Source organism: Xyrauchen texanus, chromosome 23 (assembly GCF_025860055.1).
Source record: "Xyrauchen texanus isolate HMW12.3.18 chromosome 23, RBS_HiC_50CHRs, whole genome shotgun sequence".
NCBI lineage: Eukaryota > Metazoa > Chordata > Actinopteri > Cypriniformes > Catostomidae > Xyrauchen > Xyrauchen texanus.
Window position 1 is genome coordinate 4006258 of NC_068298.1, and position 22387 is coordinate 4028644.

Sequence of the window (22387 nt, forward strand, 5' to 3'; positions counted from 1 at the left end):
ATACTAGGACCAGTCACCGGGGGGCGATCGAGACGTTTTGGCTTCACTTTTGAGGGCTTGTAGAGAGCAAGTGTGCCTCACCAGTCATTCACATAGCTGTTGGGTGACTTTATGCCACTCCTGGCACAAAAGATTAGTTGGGTGGCCATCCATCTTCCTTTTGATCACATTCCAGAGGTTTTCAATGGGGTTCAGGTCTGGAAATTGGGCTGAAGCACCCCCAGATCATCACCGATCATCCACCTGGTCGTTAGACAGAGACCTGGAGAGACCTTCAAGCCACAGTGTCTTGCACCCACTGTGCAATTTGGATCTGGATGATGATCTGGGGGTGCTTCAGCAAGGCTGGAATCGGGCAGATTCGCCTCTGTGAAGGATGCAAGAATTAAGCGACGTACAAGGTTATCCTGGAAGTAAACTTGCTTCCTTCTGCTCTGACAATGTTCCCCAACTCTGAGGATTGGTTTTCTAGCAGAACAATGCTCCATGCCACACAGCCTGGTCAATCAAGATGTGGATGGAGGACCACCGGATCAAGACCCTGTCATGGCCAGCCCAATCTCCAGACCTGAACTCCATTGATAACGTGGAATGTGAACAAGAGGAAAACTGATGGCCACAAGCCATCAAACAAAGCCGAGATGCTTGAATTTTTGCACCAGGAGTGGCATAAAGTCGCCCAACAGCAATGTGAATGACTTATAGAGGGCATGCCAAGACAAATCAGGGTTATTCCACCAAATATTGATTTCTGTATTCACTGTAGACTGCTATGACACACATTTCCCTCCAAACCGTAACAGTGCATCAACTACTGTTATGCGTATTTATAATTTCTAATAAGAAGATGTATAATTTAATTGCTTTAAACAAGCATTATAATTCTGCTACAGTGGGTCTCTAAGGTTTAAGACAGTCTGTAAAACCAAGAAACACATTTTCCCCACAACAGTGAGATGGGTGGAGAACACAGCATGTTGTCTTTCATTTCTGTACAGCTGGGATTGTTAGTGATATATTTTTCCAACAGAGGGCGAATCAAACATTTCACCAACGAAGGCACATTCGTATAATAACTATTAAATAAGACTGACTCTCAGAGCAAGTTGGTTATTTACTTAAGCGGGTTATTTGAGCTCCCTGTTCCCCGCTAATGCACTAAAGATCTAAATCTCTCGCGACTTGTTGCGATTATCTCGTGATCTCACGAGAACATTCAACGCTTTTGTTGTTGATCTCCAGGAAACGCAACAGCTTCGATCAAACACTTTTTCACATTTCTATTGGCAGGGACGATCGATCGTTGACAACGAAATTGACAACCCCTTTATTTATTGCTCTTAATACATTTGCGTCAGTGATTCTCTTCCTCGCGCGCATTGCTTCTTCGTCTTCCCGGAAAAATCCACAGCAAGAGTTTTTAATCCACTCGCGGAGCCGCACGGAGGCCTTTCTGTGGCGCACCATGCTCGTGTGCATGTGAAAAAAGTATTTAATTTCTTTGCATTTTAGTTGACGTTTATTTTGAGGCTTAAATTAAGTTTACAAATGCCAGGTGTGCGCGAGATCGGGTTGCTGGGCGCCGCGCTCGCGCTGACGGGAGGAGTCGCGTGCGCTGTGTGCTATCTGATGCACAAAACACAAGAACCCAAGAAAAGAGGGAAAGAGGACGAACGCAAACAAGAACAAGTGCGTAAATCGACCAGAACCAAAAATGCATTAAAGCCGCCCATTATATCAGAGGTTTGTTGTTGTTGTTGTTGTTGTTGTTGTTGTTGTTGTTGTTGTTGTTTATTCAGTTTTTTGCTAGCATAGATATGCATTTATTGCAGTGTTTTGTGTTGCACGAGAGGCCTCAATCCAATGCACAGCAGAAATAAAATGTCAGTCAAGTGTGCTGTAGCAACAGTTGTTACTCCTTCTCACATGGAGGGTTGTTATTGTTAATAACATTGTTTATTAACGAATATATCAATAGTTAAAATCATGCAATATATTGATATTCAATAATACAATTTATTACTGTGTAGGCTGCTTGACATATCCTTAAAGTGCATGCAAATAGGAATGTTATGTAACTTTGATTCATATATTTATTGAGAATTAATATAAATTAATAAAAGTGCATGCAAATAGTTCGAAATATAATGCAGCTTTGGTACATATTTGATAATATCTTAATAAACATAATTGCAGTATTTAACGCTTAACAGGCTCTTAAAGTACATGCATATAATGAGAAATATGCAACTGATTCATATGTTCTGAAACATATGTTTAACATATTATTGTAGTATATGGATGAGCAACTGAGCTTTTATGTATATTTTGTATGATGTTTAATTACTTAATAAAAGTCAATATAAAGAGCTGTCAACTCTTGTTGGTTAATTATAACAAAGTGCTACCCTCACACACAAAAATCTCATAAAATGTGCATGCAGTGGTTTGGTTTATAGAACAAGCTGTTTGATCTAATGCAATGGTAAACTGTTTTTAATTTTAATATATGGACCTCCTGTAGTTTAATCTGCCTCATCCTGTGAAGCCGCTTTACTCTCACTGACCTCATGCTGTGAATTCTGCAGTAAAGCAGCCAGAGGTCATGCTCTGAGAATCAAGAGTCAGAACGGCTTCATACTGTCCTTGTCTTTGCATGTTCTCAGCCCAGGTCTGCAGGGACTCAGGTGCTGGTTTTGGGCCTGGACGGGGCCGGAAAGACCAGTTTACTTCACTGTTTTGCCACGGGCAGCCTGGAACAGGACACGAGTCCGACTCAGGGCTTCAACGCAGTCTCCATAAACAAGGAAGCGCTTCAGATCGAGTTTCTAGAGAGTAAATTCGTCTCATCTTCACCTTTGAAAACACATACATGTTCACCTTTTAATGTCTGTATATGTATGTATTTAGGTAATACCATGCATCTGTACCATTACCATATTCACAGAGCATGGTTCTCAAAGGTACTTCAAAGAATACCATACTATTACCACGGCACATATCCAAAAAAACATTATGGTACTTTCCAAAAATGCACTGTATTACCACGGTACATTCCAATCCCATGCTAGTATCAAAACAATTGTCCAAAAACAATGGTATCACCTTTGTAAGTTACTAAAAAAAACATGATACTACCATGGTACATTTAAAAAATATATAACTATGGTAGTAACATGGTACATGTCCAAAAATGGTGGTAGATGTCCAAAATCCATGGTATTACCATGGCACATGTCCAAAAATGATTGTATATGACCAAAAACCATGATGGTACCATGCTACTTTCCAAAACACTATGGTATATTACCATGGTGCATGTCCAAAAATGGTGGTAGATGTCCAAAATTCATGGTATTACCAAGGTGCATTCCTAAACCATGGCATGGTAGTTTACCAAAAAAATATGGGATTACCATGGCACATGTCCAAAAATGATTGTATATGACCAAAAACCATGATGGTGCCATGCTACTTTCCAAAACACTATGGTATATTACCATGGTGCATGTCCAAAACCATGGTAGTATCAATGCACATGTCCGAAAACAATGGTATCACCATGGTAAGTTCCAAAAAAACCTTGCTATTACCATGATACGTTTAAAAAATAATAATAATAAACTATGGTATGACAAATACAGATTCAAAAAACAATGGTCCAAAATCCATATTATTACCAAGGTGCATTCCAAACCCATTGCATCACCATGGTAAGTTCCAAAAAAAAACATGGTATTACCACGGTACATTTAACAAAATCATGGTAGTAACATGGCAGTTTCCAAAAACGATGGCACATTTAAAAAACCTATGATAATACTATGGTACTTTACAAAAAATATGGTATTACCATGGCAAATGTCCAAAAAACAATGGTACATGTCCAAAAACCATGATGATACAATGGTACTTTCCAAAAAACTATGGTATTGCCAAGGTGCATTCCTAAACCATGGTATTACCATGGTAGATGTCCAAAAATGGTGGTAGATGTCCAGAATTCATGGTATTACCAAGGTGCATTCCTAAACCATGGCATGGTAGTTTACCAAAAAAATATGGGATTACCATGGCACGTGTCCAAAAATGATTGTACATGGCCAAAAACCATATATTACCATGGTATTTGTCCAAAATGCATCGTCACCATGGCACATTTCAAAAACGTATGATAATACTATGGTACTTTACAAAAAATATGGTATTACCATGGCAAATGTCCAAAAAAATTGTACATGTCATAACACCATGATGATACAAAGGTACTTTCCAAAAAACTATGGTATTGCCATAAAACATGTCTAGAATCCACGGTATTACCAAGGTGCATTCCTAAACCATAGTACTACCATGGTAAATGTGCAAAATTCATGATGTTACCATGGCTCAAAAAAAGCCCTATGGTAATACCATGGTACTTTACAAAAAAAATATGGGATTACCATAGCACATGTCCAGAAATGATTGTACATTGCCAAAAACCATGATGGTACCATGCTACTTTCCAAAACACTATGGTATATTACCATGGTACATGTCCAGAACCATGGTAGTATCAATGCACATGTCCGAAAACAATGGTACCATGGTAAGTTCCAAAAAACCTTGCTATTACCGTGATACATATAAAAAATAATAATAATAAACTATGGTATGACAATTGCAGATTCAAAAAACAATGGTACATGTCCAAAATCCATAGTATTACCAAGGTACATTCCAAACCCATTGCATCACCATGGTAAGTTCCACAAAAAAAAACATGGTATTACCACGGTACATTTAACAAAATCATGGTAGTAACATGGCAGTTTTCAGAAACTATGGTACATGTCCAAAATGCATCGTTATCATGGCACATTTCAAAAACCTATGATAATACAATGGTACTTTCCAAAAAACTATGGTATTACCATAAAACTTGTCCAGAATCTATGGTATTACCAAGGTGCATTCCTAAACCATGGTATTACCATGGTAGATGTCCAAAATCCATGATGTTACTATGGCACAAAAAAAGCCATATGGTAATACCATGGTACTTTACAAAAAAATATGGGATTATCATGGCACATGTCCAAAAATGATTGTACATGGCCAAAAACCATGATGGTACATGCTACTTTCCAAAACACTATGGTATATTACCATGGTACATGTCCAGAACCATGGTAGTATCAATGCACATGTGTGAAAATGGTATCACCATGGTAAATTCCAAAAATCCATGGTATTATCATATTACATTCCAAAAAACTATGGTAGGACTGTGGTATATGTGCAAAAAACATGATTTTACCATGTCAAAAATGCATGGTAAGACCATGGTATTTTATATATTTTATCATTTTTTTGATTGTTGCATTAAGCGAACCGTCTAACAGTCCTTTGTGTTTGTGTCTTGCAGTTGGAGGCTCAGAGAAGCTGCGTGATTACTGGCTCATGTACCTGTGTAAAGCACGTGTGATGGTGTATGTGGTGGACTCGACTGACGCCGACCGATTCCCTCTGGCTAAACGTCTCTTACATCAGCTCCTGTCTTCTGACCCCTGCCTGCCCTTGGTGCTGCTCGCCAACAAACAGGTGAGAATGTATTTCGCACATGCTCTCTAATCCCCTCTCAGCACGTTCTGTCTGAGCGCGTGTCAGGACCATCTGTCTGGTCAAACAGGAGATGGACAAGCCGAGACTGTGCTGCTTTTCTTGTTGAGCTGTTAGTTTCAGGGAGAATTCTCTTTACCCTATTTCCTTTCTTTTTAAGACATTCAGTTCCAATCTATCATTCGCAAGTACACAAACGCAAGAGGTTTGCTAACATTCATCACAAGCGTGCAGTCACATTGTACATACTAAGCATGCATTCTTGTATGCATTGTGTTCTTGAGGTTTATTATAGCAAACCTTCAAATGTGCCATTAAATGTGTCAAGTACCTATCTAAAACTGACCTGAAAGAGAACAATGTCATGTCTAAGCTTTTTTTTTATCCTATAGTGCCTCTTGTGGCAAAGCTAACAGCTGAAACATACATTATGTAAGCACATGAACGCAGATGCTTCTGGCTACACAACCTTGATTTCGTACATTATTGCGTTACGAAATGTATGAGAACGCAAGTCATAACTAGGATTTTGCACCGATAGTCAAAATTCAGGCGTGCAACGATTCGAAGACCAAAATAACTATTTGGCTATTCTGCACGTGCATTAAAGGGCTTCAACCCCACCCGAACTCGAGGAGTTTTTGGCCAGGTTTGGGTCAGTTTTGTCAAGTATAGGGCGAGTTAGGGGCTGTTCAAACGTGCTTTTGTGTGCTTCTGCGCTGTTTTACTATGTAATGTTTTATTTATTTCCTTTTTCTCCCAATTCCCAATGTGCTTTTAAGTCCTCGTGGTGGCGTAGTGACTCGCCTCAATCCGGGTGGCGGAGGACGAACCCCAGCTGCCTCCACGTCTGAGATCATCAATCCACGCATCGTGGCAATGCGCTCAACAAGCCACGTGATAAGGAGACATAGCGCGTGTGGAGGCTTCACGCATTTGTCCGCCGCATCCACTCACCACACGCCCCACAGAGAACGAACCACATTATAGCGACCACGAGGAGGTTACCCCATGTGACTCTACCCTCCCTAGCAACCGGGTCAGTTTGGTTGCTTAGGAGACCTGGCTAGAGTCACTCAGCACACCCTGGGAATCGAACTAGCGGACTATGTAATGTCATCACACGCAAGGCAAATTCCGTTGCAGTAAACATTCTTTAAAACTACGTCCTGACTCCTGGCGAAAAACTGAATAAACGTTCGTGAAACCATGCAGATACCCGAATGTTTAAAATGGTAACCAGATGTCTAGGCATAACACAACGCAAGTATGCGTTGCATTCCCAGTGTTGCCACAAAGGGCTCTATAGTGGACATTAGTGTAAACTGTCCACTTCTATGGTGAATTTTCTCTACAGTCATGGCGGAGCAATGCTTCAAATGGAATATTGCTGAGCAAGTAAGTTAAAGTCTGTATATTTATAGTGTATTACCTGAATAATAACACATCCAGTTTAATCGCACAGACATTTCATGGTAACTCTATCGCCCCCTTGAGTACTGAGGTTTGTCACCGCCACTGTAACACAAGACCATGCGTTATATAAACTTAGCGCGTTGGCCAAGTGTTCACATCTGCTTAAGTACGTTTCTGTCCTAACAATGTAACTGTAGCAGGGCGGAGGGCGGGGCCGAATTGTGATTCCACACCCGCCTCTAATCAAGCCTCCGAGAGGGATAAAGTCCGACTGGAGACTGCAGTGGGACAGAGAGAGAGTTACGGACAGCTGTCCGACACCTGTGTGTGTGTGTGTGTGTGTGTGTGTGTGTGTGTGTGTGTGTGTGTGTGTGTGTGTGTGTGTGTGTGTGTGTTGTGTGTGTGTGTGTGTGTGTGTGTGTGTGTGTGTGTGTTTGTCTTTTTGGTTCAGTTTTATATTAAACTATTATTTATATTTTCAAGCCGGTTCTCGCCGCCTCCTTTCCCTTAACCTCCTTACACTGGTGCCGAAACCCGGGAAGGAGGAGGGATGCGCCGTAGTGGAGTTCTCACCGCTACCATCCACCCCAAAGGAGCAGCCACGGCCATCCGGCGGAGTCCGGCCGCCTGGAAGCGGAGGAACGGCCGCCGACCGTGAGGGGAGGAGGGGCTCCCAACCAACCGCCTGGAGCGGTTACCGCTGCCAGGGGTGGGGGAGACCCCTACTGTCCACCTCCCCGGGCCGGAAGACTGCCTTCGATCCGCCCGGGGAGTCACAGCTGTCGTCCATTAGAGGGTGGAGGAGTGGACGAGGACCAAGCTACGGCGTATAGGAGAACCAGCGAGTAAGTTTAAATGGCATGTCCCTCCCCAGGGAAAGGGGGGCCTTGTGGATCCAGAAGCGTATGCATTCCTGTATTTGCGCAGAGTGCGTTTTGGGACAAATACTGAAAACAATTCTCAATTCCAAGGTCTTAAATTTGTTTTTCTCTCTCACACACAGGACGTACCCGGAGCTCGAGGCATCACAGATCTTTACGAGGCGCTGGATTTGGGTAAAGTTGGCGACGGGCACCGTCTCAGCGTCGTCGGTACTCAAGTGAAGAAGGGAAAGTCCGCGGCCAACGCCGGAGTACGAGATGCCCATGACCTCATCATAGAGATGATGTCAAATAATTGACTCACTTTCATTTGCTGAGACTCAGGAGTGTCTTTAAAGAAGTCTTCCTTTGGTTTCCGTGGCACTACTTAACCCCGAATGTCCCGAAAACGTTCAGGGCTTTGAGATCACCAAAGAATGGCAACAAAAGTCCGTGTTTTTGTAGAGTTAAAGGGATTTATGTAGTTCTTATAAAAGAAAGTTAAATGGGTTAATGAGATCAAATTGTTATCATCTCTTTAATTGAGATTTTGGGGGAAAATGAGCATTTTGGAAAAGATGCCAAAGATAAAGATGTATATTAGTTAATTGCTGCTGCTGTTTTGATAGTGTATTATGAGATGTATAAAGACTTATTTAAGTATTTGTGTTATGTATTTGCTAGATGATCTCATGCTTGTTTAACTTGGCTGTACTGCAATTAATTTCCACTTGACATCAGATTTGTGGCTTTAAAATGCCACGTAAATATTTGGTGTATTTTGTCTATTTTGATAACTAATAAATATTGAAGTAACTGAATATTTTTTCTGAGGGTTTGTCACAGTATAACACAGTATTTGTAGCATCCATAACATCATTTTTATATCTGTAACTATCTATTATCTTATGTCCTGTGTTGTTAATCTTACCCAGCATGGTTATTCAATGGCTGTTTCTATGGCAAGCCGATTTAGCTTTTAATGTTCCCAGTGTTGCTCCTCATAATTGGATTTTTACTGGTAATATTTCAATTAGAGAAAACTCTTCACATTTATGCTAGTATGCAATAACAGCTCTACAATTGTATTCTTATTAGTAAACACTTGTTTACTTTAGATTTCAAATCCCGTCTGAGGTAGGCTATATTTGTAAATAAAAGCCGTGTGTGGCATGGTTCGATATTATCATTAAATATTTGTAAACGCTTATTAAGATATCGTATTAATTGCATTCACATTGTGTCGGCGTTACTGTAATATCGAGATGACAACTTGCACATGCTGTATATGCAGAACTGTGCAAAAGTTTTTGGCACCGGTGAAAAATGTTGCATAGTGATGATTTCTTAAAATAATAATAATGACAAACAGTTTTCATTTATCACTTAATGTCATGCAAAGTCCAGTAAACATACAAAAGCTAAATCAATATTTGATGTGACCACATTTGCACCGATTCTCCTAGATACACCTGGACACAGTTTTTCTTGGTTGTTGGCAAACGGGATGTCCCAAGCTTCTTAGAGAATTCTCCACAGTTCTTCTATCTATTTCGGCTGTCTTAATTACTTCTGTTATCTTAGAGTGACTCAATGTTCAGTGGGGGGTCTGTGGGGGTCATGCCATCTGTTGCAGGGCTCTCTGTTCTTCTAATCTCTTCTATTCGCAAAAGTAATGTTTGTGAGTCTAACATTTATATTTCCTATTGACACACTAAAGCTGAAGATATAAAGAACCATCTTAAGACAAATGCTTTTGTGAACCACCTTTAAAAAGACTGACACAGTACTGTATATCCTTGGATATACATTGAATGTTATAATATAATTGCTATATATTAATTCCCCTGCATACTCTTGAAAATTATTTAAGAGCGAAAATAAAAACAAAAAAAACAAGCAACATTTGCTATTATACAATATAAGAATATATTATTATAATATGCTCAAATAAATGACATCACAATAAATACCAAATTTCTATACTGTATGAGTTTAAATGTGTTTTTACCAGTCAAATATTCACACATGGTTAATGGTGCAAAGGTGTAATCACAAATCAGTAGAAAGACAAATTGTTGCGTTTTATTAGTATTATTATTATTATTATTTAATGGGGAGAACAAGATGACGGGGTTTATGTGTGTTTGATATAATGCTTTTAATAAATGTACAATATAGATATATATTCGTGATTAATTTTGCCAGCCCCCTTTGTAATTCGATTACAGAGCTCTGCAATTAAACATACATTTACCGCAAATTTTTTACTAGTAAATATCCAACTGTAAAGCTCGCTAATTCAAATTCTTCCAAGTAAAAATTAAGTTAGAGAGCTCTTTAATTGAAAATCCTACAAGTAAACATTTAATTGAAAAGCTCTCTAATTGGACTTCTGACTTGTAAAAAAATTAATTATACACACTGTAAAAAACAAATCTGGCAGCTGTGGATGCCAGAATAATTATGTAAAAAATACAGTTAAAATGCGAACCACTTTACAGCACAACCACATTTTACAGTTTAAAATGGTTGTAATTTACACGCTGGCACTGTAAAAAAAAAAAAATCCATAAACATGCCTTCTGGGGCCGGCTGCTTAAAACTGTTTTAGACTAGTCTTACTAGTTAGTCGTCTAAAATGTTGGTCTTCATTTTTTCAGTCAGTTGCATAAAAACTTAAATCAGTCTAATTAAAGACCAAAATGTAAGACCGCACACCTCAGGCTAACTTTTGTTTACATTCCATTTTGCCATTGAAAATAACTGTCAGCTGGAAGGGGCTTGAGTTGAGACTTGGTTGAAGACTTTGACTTCAAAAATGGAAACAAAATGTTGTTTTTAATTATTTGGGTTAAATCACTAAATGTGTTTATTAAAATACATTTTGAAGCATTGTAGTCCTCTAATAAGCAAATATTCTCAGCGAATAAGAAATGTATTGAGCGTCCACTGTCGGCCATTTTTTCTAAGCTGTTCAGTGTCTTATTTTTCCCACAATGCAATGCAAATTAGACTGTCTTACTAAAGACAACTGTGAGCTTGTTTTATGCAACAGGCTTTCTATGGCGTCTTTAGCTAGTCAAACTAATTGTTAGATGCAGTCTTAAATTAATGGCTATGTTTATGCAACCGGCCCCTGAATCTGTAAAAATCTGTTGTTTACTTTATGAGGTATTTGTTAATCACCATAGTAACTACAGAAGGACACATGATGACACAGAGTTCCTGGAAGCGGCTCTTCTAGGAATAATGACCAATAAACATGTAGAGACACACAAACACTAAACACCATCATGGTAACACATGTGAGATTTAAATAATGCTAATAAACTAAATTACATCAAATATAACACAGAACACCCAAAATGAACACAGTGTACGTAACTGATATTAAAAATATGATGAAACAACTATTCCCATAAAATATGATGAAATGTAATGGGTCACGCAGGGGATTCTGGGAACGCCCGATTACTGTTTTTTACTGTAATTTTAACAATAATTTACTGTAAAAAAAGTATGTGTACTCTCTAGTTCTGTTTACCATTAATTATACAGGAAAATCTTACTTTTTACATTTAAATTATTTCATTTTTGCATAATTTTATTGTAAAAACTACTGTATTGCCTTTTAAAATATATTTAAAAAATTTTACTGTAGATTTTACAGTTAAGATTTGTTAATCAATTAACATTTTATTTCTGTAGCATTTTTACAGTCTTTTACTGTTCAAATGACTGACATTTTTTACAGTGCAGCTCTGTAACTGGAATGCCATTATGACGAGTAACGCTGGGAACATACAAGATAAAATGGCCTTCCATAGGCTTCAGCTTTTTGATGAAGCTGCAGGACCATGTGACACCTGTTGCTATATTTACAGCTTCCTTAGCAACAGCTGGTTTCTATTGTGATTTCTTTGGGCCGAGGAGGTCTGTACCTGGACAGAATGGACTCGGTTAGCACAGGTAATATCGGCCTTTTAAAGAAAATCCTTGTTTTTTCATTTAAAGATGGTTTGCAATATATGTATTTTTTATTCTTGAAAGGTTCTGAATTGCATGCCTCCCAATGGAACAGGTATGTAAATATATCACTTACAGTTTTGATAGAGACATATTTTATTAGGGTAGTTGATGCAAAACATGTTTATGGGTATTTTTATCGACATCTTGTTTTTATGTTGAAATTTAAACAATCATAAAAGGATATTTTTCAGATTCAACTTCTGATATAAAGTGCATGTAAAGAGAAAAACATTTTCTATTAATTTCTTTATCATTTGCATTTTTGATTGTAGGAATGCATTTCTAGCTCAACCCAGGAACTCTAAGACAGTTTGGGCCACAACACCCTGGTAACTTGCTTTTTCTGTGTAATTTAATTTAAATATAAACTTCATCCATTAACTTTTCATGTATGGTAATGAATGCATTTTCAAAAAAAAAATACAAAACAGGCACATTTACGTTTCATCCTCCACGGCCTGTGCCCTTTTTTGACCTTTCTGTTCTGCTTGTGTTCTGGGCTTCAGGGCATTGACATGGGGAAACCAGGACTCAATTTGGCCCGTCTCCCGCTCTGCACTGCGAGCTGTTCCGAGCTCCAGAATAAAAGCTCTGGCCCAGCACAAACAAGACACTCAGCTCAGGTACATGCTGTATTAAGACAGAGTCCTCCAAACAGGCTACAATGGCTACGACTGTCAATGATTGCACAAAACATCCATATTATTTATTAATTGCTGCTGAAGTGTATATGTTGAATGAAAGCAGTTATGTGAGCTCAGGTTCAGCTGCTTCAGCAGGTATGAAGGGATTCAAGGGAACATTTAGGTTAATAATGAATGAGAAGTTGAGGTCAGTGTACAGAAACAGACATGTGATGACAGCCAATACTGTTTATTCTTCTTAAGTTGACTTATAATTTAAGTTGAACATTTTCAATTGTGGTCTCGGAGGAACACGTTGTATGTAAGATGATTAATATGATCATTATCACATGCACATTTATGCAAAATATCCCTAAATCAAATTTCCCTCTCTCTTTCCATCTCTTAAAGGGACAGTTCACCCAAAAAGGAAAGTTCTTTCATCCTTGACTCACACTCGTGATATTCCAGATGTGTGACTTTCTTTTGCAGAACACAAAGATTTTTAGAACATCTCAGCTCTGTTGGTACATACAATGCAAATGTAAAGCTCCAAAAAGCACATAAATGCAGTATAAAAGTAATCCATACGACTCCAGGGGTTTAATCCATGTCTTCAGAAGAAATATGATAAGTGTGGGAGAGAAACAGATGAATATTTAAGTTGATAAATCTCCACATTCAAGCAGTCCTTCCTACTAAGAGTTCTTCTTTTGTTTTTGGGTCATTCTACAGAAACTGTCACATTTGGGGTAGCAAAATGCCTGAAGATAAATTTTGTGGTAACACTTTACAATACGGGTGCATTAATATGCATTAATTAATGCTTAACTACTGCACAGATAATAATTAGTTAATGTATGACTCATGATTAACTAATGCACAGATAATAATGAGTTAATATATGACTCATGATTAACTAATGCACAGATAATAATGAGTTAATGTATGACTCATGATTAACTAATGCACAGATAATAATGAGTTAATGTATGACTCATGATTAACTAATGCACAGATAATAATGAGTTAATGTATGACTTGTGATTAACTAAGCCATTAATTAATGATTAACTAATTCACAGATAATAATGAGTTAATGTATGACTCATGATTAACTAATGCTCAGATAATAATGAGTTAATGTATGACTCGTGATTAACTAATGCACAGATAATACTGAGTTAATGTATGACTCATGATTAACTAATGCTCAAATAATAATGAGTTAATGTATGACTCGTGATTAACTAATGCACAGATAATAATGAGTTAATGTATGACTCGTGATTAACTAATGCACAGATAATAATGAGTTAATGCATGACTCGTGATTAAGCCATTAATTAATGATTAACTAATGCACAGATAATAATGAGTTAATGTATGACTCATGATTAACTAATGCACAGATAATAATGAGTTAATGTATGACTCATGATTAACTAAGCCATTAATTAATGATTAACTAATTCACAGATAATAATGAGTTAATGTATGACTCATGATTAACTAATGCACAGATAATAATGAGTTAATGACTCATGATTAACTAAGCCATTAATTAATTATTAACTAATGCACAGATAATAATGAGTTAATGTATGACTCATGAATAACTAATGCACAGATAACAATGAGTTAATGTATGACTCATGAATAACTAAGCCATTAATTAATGATTAACTAATGCACAGATAATAATGAGTTAATGTATGACTCATGAATAACTAAGCCATTAATTAATGCTTAACTAATGCACAGATAATAATGAGTTAATGTATGAATCATGAATAACTAAGCCATTAATTAATGATTAACTAATGCACAGATAATAATGAGTTAATGTATGACTCATGATTAACTAAGCCATTAATTAATGATTAACTAAGGCACAGATAATAATGATTTAATGACTCATGATTAACTAATGCACAGATAATAATGAGTTAATGACTCATGATTAACTAATGCACAGATAATAATGAGTTAATGACTCATGATTAACTAATGCACAGATAATACTGAGTTAGTTAATACTGTGCATTAGTTAATCATGAGTAATACATGATCATGATTAACTAATTTAAATTATGTTTGTGAAAATTGTGATTGTCTTTTGCACCATCATATCTTTGCTGCAAGTATAAAAATATTGAAAGACAGTCAAAAATAGAAAGATACAATCCTTAATATCCTTACTCTTGAATTCATTTAAAATCAGTTATATGTCAAATATGACATGCCACCTTGTGCCGCACCCAATCACCCCCCGCAAGATGCCGCCCTGGGCAATTGCCCATGTCGTCTATGCCTAAATCCGCCACTGCGTCATCTCTAGATCTTGCCAGAAGCACTTCTATACCATGTTTGGCCAAATATAGTACGGTACAATTTTATGCATAATAACTACATGAACAGCTTTTATTAAAGCTTATTCACACAAAGCTGTCACTGGTGTTACTGGCAGTTGCAGTACCTCAAACCAACTGTTGCTAATCATGCTGTAAGATCATGTCATTTAATCCATCTGTATTATATTTTTTGACATCATCTAAAAGCCTCAAATGAAATCATGGAACAAATGAGGACATTTCTCATAATTGAAAAGGGACAGAAAACTTAAAATGTGCCTTTCTTGATTGAACTTCAGCAAGTAGGATGCAGGATTTAGTAAGTGATGTCAAAATCTGGATATTGTTTTCCCAAATAAGGGGTTTTGTTAAGCGATAACAATAGTGCAGTGACTCCAGGGGACAACTATTTACATCATATTATAAATAATATTTATTTGAAATTTAATTGAGTTATGTCATCCATGTAAAGTGGGATATTGAGGTATACATTATTGCATTTAAAATGAGGGAGAAATGTACCTTAAAACTCAAAATAGAGCCCCGAACATCGAAACATGACCTTGGGGACAAGTACTTTTATGGTACTTGTAATTTAAATATAATTGCCTTCGGGAAAATTCTCCGTTCTCCCTATGTTCACCCCTGCCTGCCTCTGAAGACATGGATTTAACCACTGGAGTGTTATGGATTACTTTTATGCTACATTTATGTGCTTTTTGGAGCTTCAAATGTCTGGTCACCATTCACTTGCATTGTATGGACCTATCTGAGATATTCCACTAACTTTGTTTGTGTTCAGCAGATGAAAGAAATTCACACACATCTGGGATGGCATGAGGGTGAGAAAATGATTTTTGGATGTACTGTCCCTTTAATTCCAACAGTGTTCAATGGCTGGCACACGGTTTATGCATTTCCTGTGAGTGCACATCTGCATGACTGATGTCTGACTGTTTCCAGCCCTGTTCTCATCCAGGGAGCATAACATTGCCCTTATTAAAAACTGTACTTAGAAATCTGGCTGTAATTAGCATAAATAGTCAGAGGTCATATCTGGGCACATGTTTTTTTTTTAGGCCACACCCCCTCTACCCCACCACTGCCACTGCACCTAGTGCTACTGTCCAAGAGATTTTCTCTCAGATGTCAGACATCCCCTTCGCATCTTCCTGTAGGAAAGAGGAAGAGGAGGAGTGGAGAATGATGAAGAAGATTCCCCGGCGTTCCTCCCACATAGCGCAGTACGAGAACATCGTCCGTCTAGCGACTCCCAAAACCAGAGTTCGAAGCTCCCAGGAAGTGAGGTAAGAGGTCACGTGGGGGAACCTGACCTTGACTAATCTGGACCTACACAAGCGCATATTCATGAGAAATCTCAGATGGTCCCAGAATTAAAATTAGCACCAGCTAAGGAGGAAGCCAAGAATTCAACAGCTGCTTTTTTCAGTAGTACTGAGTCTGTGTGTGTGTGTCTGTCTGTGTGTGTGTGTCTGTGTGTGTATGTGTGTGTGTGTGTGTGTGTGTGTCTGTCTGTGTGTGTGTGTCTGTGTGTGTATGTGTGTGTGTGTGTCTATGTGTGTTTGTGTGTCTCTGTTTGTGTGTGTGTGTGTGTGTGTCTGTGAGTGTGTGTGTGTGTGTGTGTGTCTGTTTCTGTGTGTGTGTGACTGTGTGTGTTTGTGTGTTTGTGTCTGTGTGTGAGTGAGTGTGTGTGGGTGTGAGTGTGTGTGTGTGTGTGTGTATCTGTCTGTCTGTGTGTTTGTGTGTGTGTGTGTGTGTCTGTGTGTATGTGTGTGTGTGTGTGTCTCTCGTGTGTGTGTGTGTGTGTGTGTGTGTGTGTGTGTGTGTGTGTGTGTGTGTGTGTGTAAGCTGTTGTGTAATATCATTTGCGAAGTCTTCATGTTATACTGCAGCTTGTATTTATGGCAATTCCAGCTTCAAAAACATTCCAAGAGGGAATAAATCATCTAAGATGCATCTTCTGTGGATTTTAGTCTTGATTTTTATAAAACCAGCCGTTCATGATTTGCAGATATTTGGATGTTTTATGCTAGAAATAAAAGTAAATTATAAATGCATGTATTTCTGCAGTTCTTCGCACTCAGAGTTGTGTGAGTATGACTGTCCAATTTGGCACTTGAGTCCCTGTGTGAGGAATGCAATCATTTCCCCCCGGATCCTTCAGTTGGCCAACCCCAAAACCAACCACCCCAACTTCACCGGTAACAGACAGGTCAGAACTTTACATCAACTCGTAATCATTGTGCATGCTATCCCAAAGGGGAAAAAGTCTTAAAAAGACAATATCTTACTCGCCTCTGAAATGGCCTTCATTTTCAATTGTTATATTTGGGCTAAGTTTCTTCAGGGATGCGGTTTGACGCGGTTTGACCAGCCGGGCCATTCGGGACTACAAGGTGGCCCTTGACTGCACGGGGGGTGCCCTTGGATTTAAGGCTGCACGATCTAGCTTGGTGATCCCCCTGATTGAAAACGCTTTTGGGCATGAACAACGACCCCCCCCCCCCACCGCTCAACAACTTTTGGGTGTAGGGGGGCCCTTAGAGAGAATTGGCACTGTGGTCTTTGCAAGTCATAATCCATCCCTGAGTTTCTTGGGACATTTTCGATTATAGGGTATTTCATTGTGGTCCAAGATGGCGGAAGGCAGGTGGGTCCTGTGTAAACGCAGCAGGTGCGTCATTGGTTTTACGTTCCTATTTACAGTCTTATTCTAAACTTCTTCAACAGGAACCCTGACGGTTCCCAAATACAAATGCACTTTAAGGCGAATGACGAATCATGGAATATTTGTTCAAACTAATTGGATCAGTCAGTGTGAGCCCACTTTCATTTTTTCATCACAAATCTATTCGCCCCATGCAATCACAACAACGTGTTTAATAGGGGCCTTTAGCCCCTGCAAGAGGGGGGCTTTTTACCCCAAATACGATCCTTTCACTTATTGGACAGTTATTTAATGTTTTTATATAATCACTGTGGCAGGGCAGAGGGTGTTTCCGGGTCGTGATTCCGCACACCCGGCCCCTAATCAGGATAATTAACCCTTAAGAGGGATAAAGGCCGACCGAAGACGGCAGTGCGACAGAGAGAGATATAAGGACAGCTGTCCAACACCTGTGTGTGTGTTTGACTTTTTGGTTACGTTTATAACAAAAATATTATTTATATTGTTAAGCCGGTTCTCGCCTCCTTTCCAATAATCCCTTTACACTGGTGCCGAAACCCGGGAAGGAGGATGGATGCGCCGTAGTAGAGTCCTCGCCGCTACCATCCACCCCAACGGAGCAGCCGCGGCCATCTGCCGGGGGACGGAGGAGCCCGGCAGCCTGAGAGCGGACGAACGGCCGCCGACCACGAATGGAGAAGGGGCTCTTAGCCGACCGCCTGGAGTGGTCAGGGTCGCTGCCAGGGGTGGGGGAGACCCCTACCAGCCGCTAAAGGTGCTGGTGGTGATGAACGTCGAACGCGAGCGGGGAGGGGCTCCCGGCCGACCACCTGGAGCGGGAGAGACCCCCTTCTGATTCCAGAGAATGCGCTGGGGCGTTCCGTCCACCAGGGGCCAGAAGGCTGCCTCCAATCTGCCCGGGAAGGCGCGGCTGTCGTCCATTAGAGGTTGGAGTAGTGGCCGAGGACCAAGCTATGGTGTAGCGGAGAACCGGCGAGTACATTTACATTTTTTTTCTCTCTCTCTCTCTCTCTCTCTCTCTCTCTCTCTCTCCTCTCTCTCTTCCAATGCCGCTCCATGTTGGCATTTCCCTCTCTTTTTAAAATGTTTTTGTTAATTTGGCACGATCGCCATTACGCCGTGTAGGTGCCAATTTTTTTTTTGTTTCCCTTCCCTTGCCTCTGATCCAGGTAGACAGGGATGACCTGCTGGCAGACGGGGCTGAAGGCACGCCCCTCCCCAGGGAAAGAAGGGGTGGGGCCTGAGAGAACGAGGGAGGAATGTGGCAGGGCGGAGGGCGAGACCAGGTTGCGATTCCGCACACCCTACCCCTAATCAGGCTAATTAGCCCGAATTGAATAAAAATCTAACTTTAGACATTACACGTGTTGATCTCAGAAAGTTTTGCCATGTTTAGTGACAAACAGGTGTTTCGGACAGTCCAGTGGCAGTCTTGATGCTATTTAGTGTTTTGGGAAAAGTAAAGTAAAAGGACATTATTTTGTGTTTGTCTTCTAGAATGAACCGTCGTTTATCTCTTATGCAGCTAAAACAGCCAAGATGACGCCCAGACTGGAGCTGCTCTCACTTCCCAAACTGAGAGAAAATAGACACTTCTACGACCATCGGCGACCAGAGAGTCCCATCCGACCTGTGAGGGCCGAAAAATTTCCATGAAACTGCTGGTCATTCTTTTGTGCCTTAAAGGGACAGTTCACCCCAAAAATGAAAATTCTCTCATCATTTACTCACCCTCATGCCATCCCAGATGTGTGTGACTTTCTGTCATCTGCAGAATGGAGATGAAGATATTTAGAAGAATATTTCAGCTCTGTTGGTCCTTACAATACAAGTGAATGATGACCACAACTTCGAAGCTCCAAAAAGCACATAAAGGCAGCATAAAAGTATACCATATGACTCCAGTGGTTTAATCCATGTCTTCAGAAGAGATATGATATGTGTGGGAGAGAAACAGATCAATATTCCTTTTTACTGGTGGTGGTGTAGTGGTCTAAAGCACATAACTGGTAATCAGAAGGTTGCTGGTTCGATCCCCACAGCCACCACCATTGTGTCCTTGAGTAAAGCACTTAATCCAGGTTGCTCCGGGGGGATTGTCCCTGTAATAAGTGCACTGTAAGTCACTTTGGATAAAAGCGTCTGCCAAATGCATAAATGTAAATGTAAATGTACTATGAATCTCTACTTTCAACCAGCCCTCATATGCACATTCACGAGAAGGCCGAGTTTGCCGAGAACTTCTTTTGTATTTTTGACGACTCACATTCTCCGTGCATATCACCACCTACTGGGCAGGAAGGAGAAAGAAATGAAAGAAGGAAGGAATGAAGGAAAGGAAACAAATAAATACATCATATTTGCACAACAGCCCAGTAGGTGGTGATATGCACAATATAGACATTTCTAGTAAAAAAAAGACTTAAATATTGATGTGTTTCTCACCCGCACCTATCATGACGCTTCAGAAGACATGGATTAAACCACTGGAGTATTATGGATTACTTTTACGCTGCTTTTATGTGAACTTCGGAGATTTCTGGTCACCATTCACTGGCATTATATGGACCAACTGAGCTGAGATATTCTTCTAAAAATCTTAACTCGTGCTCAGCAGAAGAAAGAAAGTCACATCTGGGATGGCATGAGGGTGAGTAAATGATGACAGAATTTTCCTTTTGGGTGAACTGTCCCTTTAAGAACAGATAATAGTCATATCAGTTAGTAGTACCTTGTATATAGATTTAAGGATGGACTGATTCAGTTTGATGGTTCGGTTGTGTTTTCTCTTACAGGTGTCTAGAGGGGCAAGAAATGCCACCGTGAGCACTCGGATCCAAGGTTTATCCACCCCTAAACCCCTCTCTAAAGACTACATCCCCCCCAGAGAACCAGCATGGCGGTCCTAAGATAAGGAGAGACCACAGAAGTCCAGTGTGAGAAGCCCTGGGAAGGTTTCCGACACAGTTATTTTATTTAGCCGTTGCTTTTTTCCCCGTCATACACACTGGCCGATTGGACTCCTTGGATTTCTTCTGGTTTCCTAATCACCGTCTGGAGTGATTCTTGACTGAATTAAAGTATGACATTATTTTTAGCCTTCTGCCAAAACCCGCCTGACTTCTCAAAACTGAGTTTTGTGTTTCTGTGCTTGTGAAGTGTGTCCAGACTCTCTCTTCCTCACATTCTGTCTAGACATCTCTTTGAAAGAGGAAAAAACGATAAAATAATCAGCATGTGGTTTATAGATCTCCTCCAGATCAATGTTTTGTAGGCTGGACTGCACAGTTCCCGATGATTTCACTGTTGTTTTCTCTCGTTTTCTTTTACTTTCGCTTGATGTAATAAAAATAACACGCATCTCTTTCATTTACCTCCCTTTGTTTAATTCATTCCTCATCAATGTTCAGTCTTTCTCTATTTTTTTTTCATTATTTGCTGCAAGTTCAAGTATTTTATAATTTTTTACATGTTTGCATTCAGAAAACATGGATCACCATCCTCCAGTACACCCATCCACAGCAATGCACCATCCACAGTTCACCCAAAAAGGAGAATTCTCTCATCATTTACTCACCCTCATGCCATCCCACATGTGTATGAATTTCTTTCTTTTGCGGAGCATGAGTTAAGATTTTTAGAAGAATATCTCAGCTCTGTAGGTCCATACAATGCAAGTGAATGGTGACCATGTGGTGGTGGCGTAGTGGGCTAAAGCACATAACTGGTAATCAGAAGGTTGCTGGTTCGATCCCCACAGCCACCACCATTGTGTCCTTGAGCAAGGCACTTAACTCCAGGTTGCTCCGCGGGGATTGTCCCTGTAATAAGAGCTCTGTAAGTCGCTTTGGATAAAAGCATCTGCCAAATGCATAAATGTAAATGTAAATAAGTAGTTTAATTGTTCAGTAAAACACCTGAATACTTGATTGGGGACACTTGGGATAAAAATCAAAAAGGCCACCAGTGTTACAACTGTTTATATCATTGGACTATCAACACATTATTATTATTTCTTTTTTTTTTTGACCCTGCTTGTTTACATCCTGAGATTTATTTTGCCAAAAAATAATAATAGTCTCAAAATAATTTTTTTTCAAGGGTTTCAATGAAATAAATTCATGCAAGTTACCCACCTTATTATGGTCATAGTGTTTTAAGCCATTATTTACTGTTTGAATCTAGCTGGGAAATCTTTTTTGCCATCCCAGTAATTTTAACAGTAAAAAGAATGGAAATGCTGCAGTACAAAATATAGCAATAATGAACTGTGCAATTTCTGTGCTCCTAGTGGCACCAAAGGGAATTACAAAAACAAAGGATCCTTTGGCAACACCACTTATGACACGTTATGGTTCGACATGCCTCAACTCGCTCTGAGCTTGCATTTCCCCTGCAGTTTAGTGCCCTTCAATGTGGGCGGGATTATAGGCTGATCATCATAGTTGCGGCGCCTCTACTGCCGTGACATCATAAACGCGACACAAACTGACCAAAACAATAACACGACCGCTAGCTGTTAGCTACTAGCTCATTGTGCTGCATAAAGCATTTGTTGCATGGTGACTTTACACGAGTGTAACAGTTAAATTGGTTGTTTTAGAAGCTTTCCAGTAGCTGGTCAACTAAATAAAGTGAAGCTTTTAAACAGAGTATAGAGTTACGGTAACAAAACGTACCATCCTCCATCGTGGCCAAGTCCAGGGCGCTCTCCCTCCCATTGCTCGCAGTTTAGATAGCGTCCATTTGGTCGAACCAGTCTTCCTTCATGGTTCTGTAGTCACTTTT

At 39.6% G+C, this 22387-nt stretch overlaps 2 protein-coding genes across 5 annotated transcripts; both read left to right on the forward strand.

The window, feature by feature from the left end:
* Positions 1-987: 987 nt before the first annotated feature.
* Positions 988-8693, forward strand: LOC127663382 (ADP-ribosylation factor-like protein 9). 3 transcript variants are annotated; one of them, XR_007972980.1, is made up of 5 exons: positions 988-1743; positions 2667-2835; positions 5411-5586; positions 7504-7865; positions 8024-8166. XR_007972980.1 is itself a non-coding variant. In XM_052154944.1 (4 exons), exons 1-4 carry the CDS (start codon positions 1549-1551, stop codon positions 8198-8200), a joined length of 663 nt encoding a protein of 220 aa, XP_052010904.1. In that variant the 5' UTR covers positions 990-1548; the 3' UTR covers positions 8201-8693. The 3 variants fall into 3 exon arrangements, 2 of the variants coding, with proteins under 2 accessions (XP_052010904.1, XP_052010903.1); XM_052154944.1 differs by lacking the exon at positions 7504-7865 and having other exon boundaries at positions 990-1689; positions 8024-8693; XM_052154943.1 differs by lacking the exon at positions 7504-7865 and having other exon boundaries at positions 991-1743; positions 8024-8693.
* A 3089-nt stretch (positions 8694-11782) lies between these two features.
* LOC127663380 (testicular haploid expressed gene protein-like) lies at positions 11783-20952 on the forward strand. Of its 2 annotated transcripts, none has more exons than XM_052154940.1 (8): positions 11783-11852; positions 11934-11964; positions 12185-12241; positions 12419-12535; positions 15969-16196; positions 16981-17122; positions 19097-19231; positions 20395-20952. In XM_052154940.1, exons 1-8 carry the CDS (start codon positions 11834-11836, stop codon positions 20506-20508), a joined length of 843 nt encoding a protein of 280 aa, XP_052010900.1. In that variant the 5' UTR covers positions 11783-11833; the 3' UTR covers positions 20509-20952. The 2 variants fall into 2 exon arrangements, with proteins under 2 accessions (XP_052010900.1, XP_052010901.1); XM_052154941.1 differs by having other exon boundaries at positions 16068-16196.
* The last annotated feature ends 1435 nt before the right edge of the window (positions 20953-22387 follow it).

Excerpts from the sequence above, each read along its gene's own strand:
- LOC127663382 (XM_052154943.1), top strand. The coding sequence starts at position 1,549 with ATGCCAGGTGTGCGCGAGATCGGGTTGCTGGGCGCCGCGCTCGCGCTG. Across the intron at positions 1,744-2,666 it reads AGCCGCCCATTATATCAGAG|CCCAGGTCTGCAGGGACTCA; the intron begins GTTTGTTGTTGT and ends GCATGTTCTCAG. Across the intron at positions 5,587-8,023 it reads TGCTGCTCGCCAACAAACAG|GACGTACCCGGAGCTCGAGG; the intron begins GTGAGAATGTAT and ends TCTCACACACAG.
- LOC127663380 (XM_052154940.1), top strand. Across the intron at positions 12,242-12,418 it reads GTTTGGGCCACAACACCCTG|GGCATTGACATGGGGAAACC; the intron begins GTAACTTGCTTT and ends TCTGGGCTTCAG. Across the intron at positions 17,123-19,096 it reads ACTTCACCGGTAACAGACAG|AATGAACCGTCGTTTATCTC; the intron begins GTCAGAACTTTA and ends TTTGTCTTCTAG.